We start from the raw sequence: 16,896 nt of genomic DNA on the forward strand, positions 1-16,896 counted from the left end.
TCAGTGTCCTCACCGCCCCCACAGCGTCCTCACCGCCCCCACAGCGCCCTCACTGTTCAGTGTCCTCACTGCCCCCACAGCGTCCTCACCGCCCCCACAGCGCCCTCACTGTTCAGTGTCCTCACTGCCCCCACAGCGTCCTCACCGCCCCCACAGCGCCCTCACCGCCCCCACAGCGCCCTCACCGCCCCCACAGCGCCCTTACCAACCCCACAGCGCCCTCACTGTTCAGTGTCCTCACCGCCCCCATAGCGCCCTCACCGCCCCCACAGAGTCCTCACTGTTCAGTGTCCTCACCGCCCCCACAGAGTCCTCACTGTTCAGTGTCCTCACCGCCCCCACAGAGTCCTCACTGTTCAGTGTCCTCACCGCCCCCACAGCGCCCTCACCGCCCCCACAGCGTCCTCACCGCCCCCACAGCGCCCGCACCGCCCCCACAGAGTCCTCACTGTTCAGTGTCCTCACCGCCCCCACAGCGTCCTCACCGCCCCCACAGCGTCCTCACTGTTCAGTGTCCTCACCGCCCCCACAGCGCCCGCACCGCCCCCACAGCGCCCTCACTGTTCAGTGTCCTCACTGCCCCCACAGCGTCCTCACCGCCCCCACAGCGCCCTCACTGTTCAGTGTCCTCACTGCCCCCACAGCGTCCTCACCGCCCCCACAGCGCCCTCACTGTTCAGTGTCCTCACTGCCCCCACAGCGTCCTCACCGCCCCCACAGCGCCCGCACCGCCCCCACAGCGCCCTCACTGTTCAGTGTCCTCACTGCCCCCACAGCGTCCTCACCGCCCTCACCGCCCCCACAGCGTCCTCACTGTTCAGTGTCCTCACTGCCCCCACAGCGCCCTCACCGCCCCCACAGCGCCCTCACCGCCCCCACAGCGTCCTCACTGTTCAGTGTCCTCACCGCCCCCACAGCGTCCTCACTGTCCACAGCGTCCTGTCCCCACAGCGTCCTCACCACGTCCACAGCGTCCTCACCGCCCCCACAGCATCCTCGCCGTCCCCACAGCATCCTCGCCGTCCCCAAAGCATCCTGTCCAGTGTCCCCACTGTCCCCACAGCATGCTGTATCCAGTGTCCTCACTGTCCCCATAGCGTCCTCACTGTCCCCACGGTGTCCCCACAGTGTCCTCACTGACCCCACAGCATCCTCACCGCATCCACAGCCTTCTCACTGCCCCCAGTGTCCCCACTGCGTCTTCACTGTCCACAGCGCCCTCACTGCCCCCACAGCGCCCTGTCCACAGCGTCCTTGCCATCCCCACAGCGTCTCCATTGCATTCTCATTGTGTAGTGTCCTCATTGTCCCATGTCCTCATTGTCCCCACAGCGTCCTCACCGCGTCCACAGCGTCCTCACCGCCCCCACAGCGTCCTCGCCGTCCCCACAGCATCCTCACTGTCCACAGCGTCCTCACTGTCCCCACAGTGCCCTCACTGTCCACAGCGTCCCTACTGTCCCCACAGCATGCTGTATCCACAGCATCCTCACTGCCCCCACAGGGTCCTCACTGTCCCCAGAGTGTCCTCACTGTCTCCACAGTGTTCTCACTGTCCCCACAGCGTCCATACTGTCCACAGCGTCCCCATTGTCCCCACAGCATACTGTGTCCACAGCGTCCTCACCGCCCCCACAGCGTCCTCACTGTCCCCACAGCGTCCTCACTGCCCCCACAGGGTCCTCACTCTCCCCACAGCGTCCTCGCTGGCCCCCAAGTTATCACTTAGCATCTCTCTCATGCCTTCCCATGTAGCCTTTTGGGAGTGTGACTGGAAGGGGAGAGTTCACCCACTGACTCCTGTCTGCCCCTGAGATTAGGGTGGGCATGTAAGGAAGTATTTGTGTCCCCTTGAACCGCCTCCTGGAGACTTTTCCTGGGTTTGGCGAGGGGAATTTCCAGGTCAGTCGTGCAGAGAAGGCCAGAAGGGTTTATTCAGCACCAGAGTTTGGAGGGGAGACGCAGGCAGGGTCTGGACCGCATTGTGCCCCATGGTCCTCCCAAGCCTGGAGGTGTGGGTTCGCCTCCCTCGGGGTAGGGTGGGCAGGAGTTCTGTCCCACGTGGTCTGGGCCTGCAGGTGGGGTGGGTATGAGAGATTGGACAGCGGAGGAGGCGGAGACCGGTCCAGGTTGGCGCGAGGGCCCCTCGGGTAGCGTCCTATCGAGTTTGCAGGTCCGCGTTGCCCAGCGCCGGTTCTCTCCTCAGGACACGCCGGTTCTCTCCTCAGGACTCGTCGGTTCCGTCTTGCTCGGCCACCAGTGGGTCGGTCAGCGACAGCCGGAGTGCGGCGCGGGCGCGAGCGCGGGCGCGGGCGCGCAGCCTCCGCAGGCGGCACAGCAGCAGCACCAGCAGCAACGCGTGCAGCAGCCCAAGGCCCAGCAACGCAAGCTGCGCCGCCAGCGCCCCCCAGCAGAGCGGGCCGGGAGCACAAGCGGCGCGCAGCTCGTCCTCGGCTAGGTAGGGCAGCAGGCGGCCGCGCAGCGCTGGGGGCGCCACGCAACGCAGGTCGCGGTAGGGCGCACGCTCGGGGCGGCCGGCCAGCCAGGCGCGCAGCGGCACAAGGCGGCAGTCGCAGCGCCAGGGGTTGGCGCCCAGGTGTGCGGTGCGCAGCGCGGGCAGCGCGTCCAGCAGCCCCGACGGCAGCGCCGTCAGGTTGTTGCCGGTCAGCACCAGCTCGGTTGTGTGGACAGGAAAGGAGGTCGGCAGCGAGGCCCAAGTCAGCCCCCGGCGCCCGCAGTCCACGAGCGTCCCCGCGCAGCTACAGGGCGCCGGGCAATCTGCGGCCGGGCGGCTCGGCGGCGCCAGCATCAGGAGCAGTAAGCTCAGCGCCCCGCGCGGCCCTGCAAGGGAAGCGCCGCAGTGAGCCGGGCGGTCGGCGGGGCACCTGGGCGACGTCTCTGAGTACCCAGAGCGCCGGCCCGGCTCCATCCAGCCCCTGATGCCCGGCATCCCGGTAGCCCGCCAGCCTCTCCACCCTGACCACCCCGCGCGCCGTTTGGAAGTCCCCTCTAAGTCTGACCCAAGTCTCTCCCAGCTACAGCCAGAGGACCAGAGCGCCTCTCAACCCGGGTCGGCCTAGGGAGCAGCCGGGAGCCCGACCGGACTCCAGACTCACCGGAGCCCATGGCTAGAAGACGGCGGCCCAGCTTACTCTGGAGCGGGACGCGTAGGCGGGAGAGCCGAGCGATAAAGTGCTCCCGCCCCCGCCACGCCCGCACCGACCACAGTGCTGCGGCCCGGCCAGAAATAGCCCAGAGGCCGCGCGGACGCGTGCTGCAGCGGCAGATAGCACACTATCGCCGGAGGCCGCAGGCCGCCCTGGCTTCCGCTCCCACCCGCTCTCAGGGGCACACGGAGCACTCGGACACCCGCTGCGACGTTCACCAACATTGTTCTCCTGTCACCAGGACAGGACGCGGCATTCACAACGGAACAAAACGGAGCATCGTGTGGCGGGAAGGGATCATGCGGGTGGTAAGATCAGGAGGCCGAGGCTCGGGATCCCGGCACACCACAGCTGTGCTGGGGAGGCCTCGAGCCAGGGCAGGGGACGGCACCGAGAGTTGCCAGGAGGTGGCTCACCGCCCAGTGCCCCGGGGGTCCTCCAGATCAGGCCGGGCTGTGGAGAAGGGGTGTGGGTGGTCACGGCCCGCCCTCCTTGCAGCCTCTCACCTCCTTAAGTCTGGAGAGCTCCCATTTGATTCAGCCCAACCCTGCCCGCTGGGCTTCTGGGGCTAAGGGAAGACCCGGCCCGCCTCGACAGAAAATGGGGTCTCAGCACGTGCTGGGTGACCCGCGGGAGCAGGCAAAGGAGGGCTCCCAAGTCCGTTCTGCAGCATTGGGGCAGGGAACAGACCCAGGACCCTGGGAATCCTCTTCTGCCTAGGTTTGCCTGCCTGCTAGAGCAGGGCCTGCAGTTTGAGTGGTGTGACCGTCTGGGGGCGGGGGAAGGGCAAGAGAGGCGGATCTTTGAAGTCCCGCCCAACTTCGCTCCTGATCCCCCAAGGCCAGAGAGGGCCAGCTGGGCGGGGGCTACAGTCCAGGCCCCTCGGAAGCAGATACGAATGACCTGGGAGGGGGTGGTGCTGAGAATAAATTAGGGTCAGCTGGGGGCTGTGGCCCCGCGTCTCCGGGTCGGGAACAGTCCGGTCTGGGGTCCAGGGGTGGGAGGGCGTCCCGGAGACGGACGGTGTGTCCGCGACGAGCGTCACTGGTCCTGCATCTGCTGCTTCATCCTCTGCAGCATCTCCTGCATGCGCCTCAGCTGCGGGCGGGCGGGCGGAGACAACCGGGCCGGTGAGCAGCACCGTGGAAGCGCATCCCTGCTGCCCGCCTCCGCCACCCCCACCGCCCCACACACTTCCTCATCCTTCATCCTGATAAGCTTCTCAGTCTCGGCGTCCGGGGTGGGCAGCGGCAGGATCGGGATGGGGCTCTCCATGCGGCTGTCCTGGGTCAGTTTGCTGCGGGGGAAGGGAGGGACGGGGCGGCGCCACCCGGAGGCTCAGCGTGGGCTGGCGATGCCTGACCCATCCCCACCACTGCTGAGGCCCTGCCCTCCGGAGCCCTCACAGCCCTGGACTGGTTCTAGGGAAACCAGACTCGGAGGGGGGGGGCGATTTGGGGGATTGTGCAAGGTTCAAGTCTGAGTGGGCTGACAGGACTGGCCCTCAGTCATGGAGACGTGGGCGGGGCCGGAGGGGCGAGGTCTGGCTCGGGGCTGGGGAGCGCACCTGGTCATCTGCTGGATGCAGTGCGCGCGGTAGTTCTCGTAGTGCACGTCGCACGTCACATCCTTGAGGTCGTGCATGTGCGTGCGGATGAGCATGTTGCGCAGCTTCACGAAGTCGCAGTGCGCCTGGTTCTCCACTGCGGGGTGGGAGTGGGTGGTGGGCTGGCGCCAGCCTAGGACAGCCTTCCCCCACCAGACCTGGTACCCCAAGACTCCACTCACCCTCCACGATCCCCCAGGGGTACAGGCGGCCCCGGACACGCTGCCCCTTGGCCTCCACCACCGTGTTGCTGCCTATAACAGCAAAGGGCGCGCTCTCCTGGGGGAAGGAGGGAGAAGGGCTCACACCCGGTCAGCGTAATTGCAGGGTTACTGATGGGAAACGGGCATGTAATTCCCAGGGCACCCCTCCAGCATCACCATCAACGACCTCTCCTCAAAGAGATCCTGGCGTTGCCCCTTTCTGGCCTTTCTGCCACTGGCTGGAGACAGAGCCCATGGCCTTCCAGGGCTTCACATTGCAGGGCCTTTCCAGGCATGCTCCACCCTCATCTCCTCCCTCATCAAGAACCACACCCTCCAGCTGCCCCTTCCCTCCCCAGGGCTAAGCCTATGTCTCCCCGTGCTGATGCCCCTGCCCTGGTGGCCACCTTCCCCTGGCATGGTCTCCATCATCACCACTCGAGTTGCTGGGGTACCTGAAGCCACCAACCCTGGAGGTCAGAAATCTGGGAGCCAGGGTGTGCCACTGGGCTAGCCCCTTCCTCTGGTAACCCATGGAAAGAGGGTTGGGGTTGAGGGCCTGGCCCACTGTTGCACTTCTGGATCTGGCCAAGTGCTCCATACCTGCCAAGCACCATGTGGGGCCCGCATGACCCACCCCAGCCAAGCAAAGACATGGTGACCTTTACCTTCTAGTTCTGGATGAAGGGGGTACAGGTCCTTTACTCCTAGAACAAATGACTCTTGCCCCCAACTGGGCTGACCTTGCCCTCCTCCAGCAGGCCCAGTGTGAAGGAGACAAGGCCAAGGCCCTCTGGTTCTGCCTTTGCCACCTCCATCGCCCTGCCCCAGCAGTCTGCATGTTCACCTTCAGTTCCCGGTCCTGCTGCTTGAAGTCCTCATCCTCATCCGAGTCACACTCAGGGAACTGGTATACATGGATCCCAAACTTGTCAATCTCCTCCCGGATCTGTGGTGGGGCAAGGGCTGTCAGATTTGAGGCCGGTCAAGTCCCCCTTGTACTCTCAGCCCCAGGGCCCTGGCCAGGCCCCTGTGCGGCGGCAAGCTCACCCGCTCCTTCAGTTTCCGGATCTCACTGGGGACAAGACAGTCAGCTTTGGCGATGAGAGGCACGATGTTAACCTTCTCATGCAATGCCTTCATGAAACCCACATCCACTGGCCGCAGCCTGCCGAGAGCAGCCAAGCGTGGGCATAGGCACAGCCAGGGGCCATATTGTAAGGGGGTGCACTCCCGAGTCTGGCCCCAGGACAGCCACGCACCCATGCCCGAAGGGGGAGATGAAGTACAGGCAGCAGTGCACTCGGTTGTCTTGGATGTTCTTTCGGTTGAGGCCGCTCTCGTCGCGGAAGTACTGCTCAAACTGCTGGTCCACATAGTCAGTGATGGGCTTCCAGCTGTGGGCAGGAGGGAGGTGAGGCCAGGCCTGGAGTGCTGTGGCCACCTAGGCAGGGCCTTTCTCAGTAGGCCTCGCTCACCACTCGGTGTTGTTGACGGCATCCCCGAATCCCGGTGTGTCCACGATGGTGAGCTTCAGCTTGACTCCCTTCTCCTCAATGTCCACCGTGTGCTTTAGAATCTCTACCGTCTGGCTGATGCGCTCTACGGGGAAGGGGCCACTGGAGGGGCCTCTCCAACCCTCAGCCCCTCACCCTTGGCAGCCAGGACCCTTGTCCTCATCCATCTTGATGCCTTGGCCCTACCCCCGGGGGGACCCACCGGCAAGAACAGAACAGTGGGAGCTGGACCTGGAAGGGAGTGCTTGGAGAGGTCCCATGGAAGGGGGCTGGGGATCAGTGCCAGGGCCTCCTGGGGGCCACTCACCCTCGGCACTGAGCAGCTTCCGGTCCTTGTATAAGTCTGTCAGGAAGAGGCTGTGGACCAATGTGGACTTCCCCAGTCCTGACTCACCTGCACACGGGTACAGAGAAGGAGTTGGGTTAGGTCTGGGGCTCCAACGACAGAGCTTGGCTGGCCAGGGACCCCAGCCACTCCCCTGAGGAGCCCAGCCCACTCACCAGCCACCATGAGCGTGAAGTCAAAGCCTTTCTTCACTGACTTTCGGTGCACCTGGTTGGGCAGTGTAGCGAAGCCCACGTACTGCTTGTCAATGTCCTGGGGGCAGGGTGGGACAAGTTAGGGACAAAAAGGTTTCTCCGGAAGCCCAATACCCTGTCTCTTACCAAATGAAGGATGAGGAGACAGCAGAGGGTATGGTTCCCAGGGTGGGGCATTTCACTGGCAAAAATGAGGGGAGGGCCCGTGGGCAAAAGCCTGGAGATAAGAAGGCAGGCCAGGGGGTGGCAGAAGAGGACACCCCTGGCCCCAACCTTAGGGAGGGCTCTGCAGGGACCGAGGCTGTGTTTGTCCCTTGGGGAGATGTCAGGCTGCAGCAGGCACAGGCGGTGTCCTCCCTCCTCGGGCACAGGGCAACAGGATTGGGACCCCTGGGACACACTTAAGGCCCTCCATAAGCCAGAGAAGCTCGGGGCCTCGACACTCACCCCTCCGGAGAGTGCCAGGGGGCGGGAGGCCCCACCTGGCCTGGATCCAGCCGCGGGGGCGGCGGCAGCGGCGGCGGCGGAGCAGCGCCTATTTATAGACGGCGGCGCCGAGCCTACCCCGCCCGCGCGCCCCGGCGCCCAGCCCCCGCAGACCCTTGGGGCCCCTGGAGGGGTCCCACGGCCGCATTCTCCGCCCCGTTTTGGGGACGCGGGAAGTGAGGCCTGGGCAGGGCACATCGGCCACCGTTGGGCCGCGGACCCCCCGAGGCCGCTGCGGAGGGCAGGGCTGAACCTAGGCGCTGACGGGCAGCGCGCGGGGACGGGGACCCCCTGCCGAGTCTTGGGGCCCGCGGGGTCACAGACCCACGTTCCGCCCTCTCCACACACGCACCTTGAGCCGCCTCTGGGCCTGGGTCCGCGGCGACAGCAGCTGCTCCACCAGGCGGTCCTGGGGCGCTGCCAGCGAGTCCATCGCTGCGACCCCTGCGGGCCCGCGGGCGCGCTCGGACCCCAGGCCCGGTCAGGCCGCCAGAGCCCGGAGACGGCGAGGGACCTTGGCACGGCTCTGCCTTAGGCTGCGTTCTCCGCCCCGTTTTGCGGACGCGGGAAGTGAGGCCTGGACAGGGCACGTCGCCCACCCGGGGGATCGTCGACCCCCGAGGCCGCCCGAGCCATCCCCCTGACTGGGCGGACTGGCCCCGAGCTGTGGCGGCGTCGCAGCCCGGGCAGGCCCCGCTCCCGCACCCGAGCCAGAGGCGGGGCGTCGCAGGCGCCCGCGGAGCGCGCGGCGGGGGGCGGCAGAGACGGCCCCGCCCGCCGTCGCCGGGAAACGGTCGCCTGGAAATTGGGCCGCGGGCGGAGCCACCCGAAAGCGGCTGCGGAGGGCAGGGCTGAGCCGAGGCGCTGACGGGCCGTGGCTTGCGGGGACCGGGAGGCCCGCCGCGCCCCTGGGGCCTCAGTCCGGGCTCCAGGACAGCAGAAGGGGACGACCGGGTCCTGCACGCTGGCTGGGGCGGGCCGGGAGTCGGTAGCGGCCGCGCGTTCCGACCCCAAGAGGTGCTGCGCGGCTTCCGCCCGCCAGAGGGCGCCGGAGGCCGCTCCCGGGACCCACGCGCAACCGCGCGGGAACCCGCCCCATTCAGGGCCGGCAGTCTTCTCGCAGACTTGCCCGAAAACCTCCCGGCTGCGTCACGGCGCCCACAGACACGCCGCGCCCTGCACCCCTCCCCAGCCCTGCTGGGGGCTGACCTCCCCTGTGCGTGTGTGCGCGTGTTTGTGTGTGCGCGTCCGTGCGGGTGTGTGTGTAATGCCTGCGTGTGTGCAATGCCTGCGTGTGTGCCCGTACATGTGCGTGTATACATGCGTGTGCACGTGTGTGTGTACGCGTGTGTGAGTGCGTGCATTGGGTATGTGCGTGTGCGCGCGTGTGGGTGGGTGTGTGCATGTGTGTTTGGTGGACTCTTTCCCGGTGCGGCGCCCCAAGACATTCGGGGGACGGGAGGAGGGCAGAGCCCTTTTGTGAAGTCCAGCCCGGCCCGCCCCCTAGGAGGCTTAGGGTGGACAGAAGGGAAGGGAAGGGAAGGGAAGGGTGCAGGCTGCCAGAGTACTGGAGGTCCCTGCAAAACTTGGAAGCCCCTGCCAGCCTGCTGAATAAACACCAGCCACCCATGCGCTGCCCTGCAGCCCTCAGGTGGCCCTGCCCTCAGAGACAGGGGTAGGGGGTGGGATGAGACCCATCTCCCATGTGCTTCCGTGGACACTCCCTTGCCCTGTGAGCTTCTTCATCAGCTCTGACCCACAGGATTGGAGGGACTCGGAGCTCCTGCCAGCTGGGCCTCCCTCCCATGTGGCTACTCCAGGGACTGCGGGGGTCTCCTGAGCTCCGCTCTGTGGGCCACCCACCTTCCTGACCCCAGTAGAATCCCAACAGGCAAGCCCAGCAGAGCAGGACATGGGGCCTAGAAAAGTTCCAGGGTAGGACCGGACAGGCCCAGTCCCTGCACGTTAGAACATTAGAAGCTGGAGGCCCCAGCCCGACCCCACCCGCCACCAGCCCTCCCTTAGGCCCTCCTGGCTGAGGGACCTCCTCCACTGCCCGTCCAGGCCCTGGTCCTGTTGTGGGGCCTGGAAGCCACTGGCACCTGGGGAGGAGGGGCAGGCCCACAGCTGGGAACAGGAGAGCCTTTCATCCCAGGGAAAGGGGGTGGCTCCAGGCCCCCTGGCTCTACCAGTGCATCCTTCAGTCCTTGCTGCCAGAAAAGCCTCCTCACGGGCCCCAGCCTTCCATGGCCCTGACCTGCAGGAAGCCTCTAGGCTGAGTCCCACCCAGTTTCTGAGGGTCCACACCTCGAAGCCCAGCACCCACCCAGACAGGCTGGCATCTCGGGCCCAGGGCATCTCCAGGAAGACAGACAGCCCTAGGCCTAGGCCTCAGGCTAGGAGGTATCTAACAGTGTGTGGCTCTCAGACTGCCTGCCTCAGTTTCCCCATTGGTAAGGCACAGGCTCTGGGGAGGCCCAGGTCAGGAGGGCAAGAATCTCACTCTCAGCGTTCAACCCACCTGCCCTGCCACCCACTGGGCCCAGTCAGGGCCTGTGGATTCCCTGGGGGAGCCTCAAGGAAGGGGCCCTACCTACCACCCCCTTTCTCTGGTCCTCAAGTGACAAAAGATACTCCCAGGGCTTCCTGAGCCATATGACACAGCTGCGCCCACCTCCTCCTGATGCCTCAGCCTCTCAGCCACTTCCACTCTTAGAATCACTGGAGTCAGCTCTGGGAGCAGCAGCCAGGGCCAAGAAACCACTGGTGCTGCCTGCGAGGAGGCGGGGGCACAGAGGGTAGTGACGGCGCTCCCCCAATGCCTCTACAGCCCCCTTTCAAATAAGAAAAAGAATGCTTGGACAGGTTGAGGCTCAATGACTGTGGTAGCAGGGAAACTGAAATGTGCTTCCAGCTCCCCCAGACCCACTGGTCGCCCCAGACACCTGACCTGGCTCCTGCTCCAGGGCTCCCTCCCTTGGCCGTACAGTGCCTTCTTCCTCTGGGCTTGGAGGCCTGGGATAGGGTGAGGTGGACTCCCAGTTGACCTCAAAGGATGGGCACCTCAGCAGGAGGGGGTCCCCACCTTGCAGTAAAGGGCAAGAGAGCCTGGCCGCACCGAACAGCAGTGGCTGGAGCCCAGGGTCTCAGAGTGCCCTTGGGTCAAGCTGGGGACACCTGCAGGCCCAGGAGAAGCCTCGGAGGCCTGGCCTCCCAGGTCTCCCAGCCTCAGCTCCTTCCATCTCCCTCAAACAATAGCCTGACGCATGTGTCCCTGCATCTCAGGCTTTGTCTGACCTGCTGTGACGGGGAGGCAGCTCCTAGCCTGGCTCCCCAAGGAGCCCCTCCCAGAGAGCCTCACCCACCTCTGGGCAGGGTGTGTCCCTTCCAGGAGAATGGCACTGGTCAACCAATGACTCCCCCAGCTCCCAGCTCCCCCTGCCCAGCCCTCCTGCCCTGCCTGCTGCACCCTGGGCCAAGACTCTGGAGTTCCACTCAGCACCCATGGCTCCTGAGAAACTCCATCCCTGATGGGGGCTGCCAATGCCAGCCTGGTGCCAGAATTGGGCTCTTCTTTTCTCACCCAAAGATGGCTGAGCTCAAGCCAGAGAGGCCACCAGCAGGGTTCCCCCAGCCCCCCCGAGGCCACCTGGTTGTCAGCCCCCACCCCACTCCACGGGTCTCACAGCATTGTTTAACCCTGAGCTCGGCTGGATTTCACCTAGTGCCTAGGCCAGCCTCCTGTCCAGTCCTGCTTTCCTGGAGGGCGGGGCCCAGGCCAACCCTTTGGAGAAGCCACAAGCCTATTTGTACCCACCGGGTCCCAGGACCCATCTGGGCACCAAGAATGACTCAGACCAGACCTTGGGGGTTCCCAATCTGGGGAAGAGGCCCTGCTGCAGACCCGAACATTCGAATTTGTGTGTGGGGAGGGAGAGGGGCATGAAGGTGCAGGGCAGGTGTGGGGTGACTACAGGCCCTCTGCTGTGGGGCTGTTCAGGGACTGTGCTGGCTGATGGAGCCTGAGTCCCCTCCCCCAGCGTGGCCTTCCACGACCATGGCCTCACCCAGGACTCCCAGCTCATGGCCTACAGGCCAGGTCAGCAGGAGATGCTGGCGTTGGCCCTCTGGGAGGGGGACACTCTGCCCATCCCCCCATCCTGGGGAGGGGTGCACGGTGGTCAGGGGACCAGGGCCCCCACTCCTCCCCTTTGCAGCCCCAGGCGCGGCGGCACTGCCCGGCTGACAATCGGTGATCGCGACAGGGCTGGGTGAGGGCCGGCGGGGGCGGGGTCGCGCCTGGGCGCCCGCGGCGCTAGTGTCACAATGGGTGACAGCCGGCCGGGTCTCCCGGCAGGGGAGCGATGGCGCGCACGTACCTGCTTGTCCTCTGCGGGATCGGGGTCGGGGTCGAGTCCGGGTCCGGGTCCGGTTCCGGGCGGGTCCGGGCCGGCGGGAGGGGGAGAGACGGAGAGACACGGTGAGAGGCGCGCGGGCGGCGGGGACAAAGGCGCGCGCGGGCACGCGGGCAGGCGCTGGGCTCACCTGGGGTCGCCAGCTTGCTCTTGTACCGCAGGCCTGTGCTCATGGTGGCCGCCGGCGGGGGACGTGCGGGGCGGGCGCGCGGGCGGGGCGCGGCGACAAGCGGTGGAGGCCGAGGCCGGGCTGCGGGGTGAGCGGCCCCTCCGCGCCGCCGCCGCCGCCGCCGCCCGCCCCGCCCGCGCGCCCAGCAGCCAATCGGCGCCCGCCGCGCCCACGCGCGACCCGGCGCGGCCCGGGGGGGGCGGGGACCCAGGCCCCCCACCATGGACCCGCGCCCGCGGCCTCGGGGCGACGCCCTCGCCTCCCACAGCCCCGGCCGCGCCCGGGGTCACCGGACCAGACCTGCACCGCCCCCGCCCTGCAAGGGTGTTACCGGCCTCCTCCCCGCAACCTCCCCGGTGCCCCAGCCCAGGCCCGGCCCGCGCTCCCTCCGCCCTCGCTGGGACCCGGGCCACGCCGGTCCTCCCCGCGGACCATCCGTCCGGTGGCCCTTCTCTAAAGCCTGCCCTGGCTTTCCCGGCCAGGCCCTGCACGCTCCGCCCCACCCCGCCGAGGTCGCGGTGGATTCCGGAGGCGGTAGCCTGGGCAGGGATGGTCCCGGTGCGGCTGGCCAGTGCCCAGCCTTTCCTCTGCTGACCGCTCGGTGCTGAGCAGACCTGCTCTGCGAGCAGACGCACCTGGCAGGCTGCAGACCACAGGCTTTTGGGCAGTGGTCCGGCCTCTCTTTTCCTGGGCTGTAAAATGGGATTATTTGTGAAGAGGAGTGAGCTGAGGTGTCCGGCAGGACCGGCCCTGACCATCTCACCCCAACTCTGCGCCTGCTTCTCTGCTGACCCATAGGCTGTGGGGATGCTCCAGGCAGACCCTATCCCACCCTGCAGAAAAGGCTTGTAGGGGACCGAGGGGCACTGTGAAGGCAGGGCCTGAGCCTGCACCCCATTTACAGAGGGGGAAGTTCAGGCCCTAATCTTCAGTGAGTCAGCCAGACTCAGTGGCTGAGAGCAAGTCTCTCCGGTCATTTGTGTCACTATCACATTCCCAGGTGTCCTCCGCCTGGACTTCCCCAAAGTGTCCCCAGGCAGCACCTCTGAAGGCTTTGAGACTGTCAGGCTTGCAGTCATCACATCCCCAGGTGAGGGCCCCCTTGTATGGAGATGTCTCCTGCACCCCGTATGGACAGTACCTCAGCAGCCAGGGAACCCACCTCTGCTCCCCACCCGTTCTGTGCTCCTTGGTCCTTCTGCTGGCCCATGGGCTCCCTGGGTGGAGGGGCGTGTCGCTAGGACCTTTCCATCTCTGAATCACCAGCACCCAGCACAGTAAGTGAAAAATTCATGTAAGCGCGTCTTTGTTCCACAGTCCTTGCTCTGCTGCATTCTGTGGCCAGAGCCCCATCAACCATGACCCTCCTCTGGGTCTAGAACTCCAACCGGTGTGGAGACCCGCCACCTGCAATCCCAGCTCCTCATCCAAGATGTGTTTGGAACTCAGGCTTTTTTGTATACTCATACATTATGTGGCACCTCTTTGGGGCCTGGGACTGTTCTTCGTAATCAGACCCATTTATATTTTGGGGACAAAACACATGAGTATTGAGGTAAACTGGAAAGAAAGACAGTAAGTGATGGCGCATCAGTTCAGATCCAGCTTTGCCACTGAGTTTTGAAAAACCTTTATGTTTCTGAGCTTTGGAGAATTTGGAATTTCGATAAAGAAATATGTGTCGAGGTCAGGAGATCAAGACCATCCTGGCTAACACCATGAAACCCCGTCTCTACCAAAAATACAAAAAATTATCTGGGCATGGTGGCACACGCCTGTAGTCCCAGCTACTCGGGAGATTGAGGCAGGAGAATCGCTTGAACCCCAGAGGCAGAGGTTGCAGAGAGCCGAGATCACACCACTGCACTCCAGCATGAGCCACAGAGCAAGACTCCGTCTCAAAAAAAAAAAAAAAAAAAAAAGAAAAGAAGTGTGTGTGGGGGCGGGTAGGGACACTCAAAGGAACAGGCAGGACTTCTAAGCATAGACAAGACTTTTTGGAAATAATTGGAAAATGATGGTTGGCTATTCACTGCGTGCTGACCCAGGCAAGCCTGTGCTTGTGGAGACGAAGGAGGAGAGACAGAAGCCCTGCCCAGGGGGAGGCAGACAGCCTGTGAAAGGGACCAGTGCAGCGCCCCTCCCCATGGCTCAGGTGGCAGGGCAGCTCTGGACTGCTTTGGGTTAGGGGGTTTGAACTTGGCCTTGAGGCAAGTGTACAGCAGGTCAAGGGCATAGCTCAGACAAAGGGTGGGAGGCACACATATACAGGAGTAATAGGTTTTAAAACAAGTCTGCAGATAGAAGACAAGAAAGATGAGGAGTACAGCATAAACATGATCTTTTTAAAAAAGTCTGTCCCAAAAGATTACTTACAGAAATGCAGTTAGATTGGAGACCAGTGTTTAAGGGACGGCCAGCCTGGAGGTTGATGGAATATATAAGACTGGGAGCCACTCCCTGGACGAGTGAAGTCAAGGGTGGTCCTGGGTCAGCGCCTCATGTAAAATATCTGGGCTGGAAGGAGGAGCGGCATCTGCTCCCTTACTCTGGGACTTTGGTCACCATGACTGTGAGTGCAGGGACAGCCCGAGTCGCTCCACAGACACACCGAGGCTGTACCCTGTCTAGCTGGGAGGCCTGCTGAGTGGCAAAGTGTCTGCATGCGATGTTTCTGAAGTCAGGAAAATGGGTCATGAGGGCATCGGTCAGCAGATGTGTCTCCAGTTCTGCCAGGTGAGGCTTTGAGATACTGGCCACCACAATGGAGGCTGACAGCCCAGTGAAACCCTTATTAGGCTCCTGTTCACCAAAAAGCCAACCAGGCAGGCCTGGTGGCTCACGCCTATCATTGTAGCACTTTCGGGGACCAAGATGGGAGGATGACTTGAGGCCAAGAGTTTGAGACCAGTCTGGGCGAGAACGTGAGACCCCATTTCTACAAAAAATAAAAAAGTAAATAAATAAAAAACTGTCATGGTGCCATGAGCCTGTAGTCTCAGTTCCTCAGGAGGCTGAGGCCAGAGGCTCACTTGCGCCTGGAAGTTTGAGGCTGCATGCAGTGAGCCGTGACGGTGCTGTCACACTCCAGCCTGGGCAACAGAGTGAGACCCTGTCTCAAAAAACAAACAAACGAACAAACAAACACAAACAAAAACCCAAGCCTTGGGCCTGTGGCTGATATCAGGGGGGCTGGAGTCACGGGGTAGTGGTCTGAACACACACACTTGCCTCTCCAAGATGCCATGGCTTAAAAGAAAAATGCCTGCCCAAGTGGGTGTGTGCATCCACTTTCCCCAGCAAGCAGAGGAAGCGCTGGCTATGGTACAAAAAGAAGTAAATAAAGCACTCCTGTGTGAAAAAAAAATGCTATTTTTTAATTCATAAGGAAAAGAAGTTAATGAATAAAAAAATAAGCTACACCAAGAAAAATCTGTTCAACCAACTTGGGCTACAAATAGCTTGACTCTTTTCAGAAAAAGCCTTAGTGAAGAAATTCTCCAGAGGCCGCATTTGAACCATGCTGGGCCTCCCTCAGCACACAGGGGAGTGAGCGCTGCCGGGCTGGGACCCGCAGAAGGATGGAGCTGGTGGGGAGGTGGCAACAGTGATGGCAACGAAAGAATAAGGCACCTGCCAATTGGGAGCAGGTCTTGTAGGTGACAGGCTTCAGAGGGGGAGCAGTTTGTTCCAGGTGACACAAGTCCCCACACTCCTAAGCCTGTCACCTGCCGGTAGGGCTGAGGCTACCACTGACGGATTCCAGATGGCTCAGTCCATCTGAGGCCGAGGAAGATGGAAGAGGCCAAGATGCATGCAGGGTGTCAGGCACCAGAGAGCCCCACAGGCCTACCTGCATGATCAACTCGGGCAACCCTGACCTGTGCTGGGAATGGGGTGTTTTTTTCACCCCGAGTAGAAGCAGGAAGTGGAGGTCAGGGTGCAGTGGAGATCTGCTTGAGACTAAACAGCTGAGACTAGAACCCAGGACCATGGAGCCCAGGCCTGACTCCTGCAGAGGGCTATGACCTGGTCACGGCCCGGCCAGGGGCTGTCCGGCAGGCAGCTGCTTGAGGCCTGAGCTCACATCCCTTCTATCCCCTGAATTCACCAGTAACCTGATGGGGCCTGGATGACCCTCCTGACCCCTGCATTTTTCTACTGCTCTCATGCTTCTGTCCCTGCTGTTCCTGAAGCCCTTGCCCAGCCAACCCTGTGGGATTTGAACCCACCCCCAGCACCTGGGGGCTCCGAGGCAGGCAGTGTGACCTGCAGCTTCATGCCTCTGCACCTTGGCACTAGTGTGCCCCCTGCCTGGGCTGCCCTTCTCCAGCCCTGCTGACCCAGGAGCACTGTCTCCAGCCCCTCTGGGCACACCATGCCCTATGCCTGCCTCTCTTCTGCAGGGCATAGCCTGGCAGGCAGCTGACTCCCGACTAGGTCCCTGGCCCCCACACTCAGCCCCTGTCTGGCACCTGGGAAGCTCAGCAGCATCAGCTCCTGCTGGGTGGAGGCACAGGCTCCTAGGCCTGGATTCACAGGGCCGGCAAGGAGGGCCTGACTAAAGAGCCAGGCTCTGGGGAGCTTCAGACTGCATATTCTGAATCCCAAAACCTCTCCTGGCTGCAGAGGGGTGCTTGTGTGCTCAGCCCAGCTCAGCGGGGTATGCGGAGACCAGGAGGCTCTGGGGCGTCCTCCCTGCTGCCGAAAGCAGTGGCTGTCACCGAGCACAAGGGGAAGTGTGTGTACAGTGAGGATTCTACTGGAGATGTTTTCCTTGATTTCCTTGTCAG

The 16,896-nt window shown here is 63.5% G+C and overlaps 2 protein-coding genes across 6 annotated transcripts; both read right to left on the reverse strand.

Moving 5' to 3' along the window:
* Window positions 1-1,910: 1,910 nt before the first annotated feature.
* GP1BB (glycoprotein Ib platelet subunit beta) lies at window positions 1,911-3,155 on the reverse strand. Its single transcript, XM_065522507.1, has one exon. It carries the CDS (start codon window positions 2,948-2,950, stop codon window positions 2,225-2,227), a length of 726 nt encoding a protein of 241 aa, XP_065378579.1. The 5' UTR covers window positions 2,951-3,155; the 3' UTR covers window positions 1,911-2,224.
* Window positions 3,156-3,376: 221 nt separating this feature from the next.
* SEPTIN5 (septin 5) lies at window positions 3,377-12,193 on the reverse strand. Of its 5 annotated transcripts, XM_005567975.4 has the most exons (12): window positions 12,065-12,193; window positions 11,899-11,909; window positions 6,995-7,091; window positions 6,801-6,887; window positions 6,455-6,578; window positions 6,239-6,373; window positions 6,027-6,144; window positions 5,824-5,925; window positions 4,956-5,052; window positions 4,735-4,870; window positions 4,362-4,464; window positions 3,377-4,265 (listed from the first exon to the last, which is right to left on the reverse strand). In XM_005567975.4, exons 1-12 carry the CDS (start codon window positions 12,105-12,107, stop codon window positions 4,209-4,211), a joined length of 1,110 nt encoding a protein of 369 aa, XP_005568032.1. In that variant the 5' UTR covers window positions 12,108-12,193; the 3' UTR covers window positions 3,377-4,208. The 5 variants fall into 5 exon arrangements, 4 of the variants coding, with proteins under 4 accessions (XP_005568032.1, XP_045219943.2, XP_005568031.1 ...); XM_045364008.3 differs by lacking the exons at window positions 11,899-11,909; window positions 12,065-12,193 and adding an exon at window positions 8,119-9,113; XM_005567974.4 differs by lacking the exons at window positions 11,899-11,909; window positions 12,065-12,193 and adding an exon at window positions 7,872-8,231.
* Window positions 12,194-16,896: the final 4,703 nt, after the last annotated feature.

The sequence above is a fragment of the Macaca fascicularis genome, chromosome 10, assembly GCF_037993035.2.
Source record: "Macaca fascicularis isolate 582-1 chromosome 10, T2T-MFA8v1.1".
Taxonomy (NCBI): domain Eukaryota; kingdom Metazoa; phylum Chordata; class Mammalia; order Primates; family Cercopithecidae; genus Macaca; species Macaca fascicularis.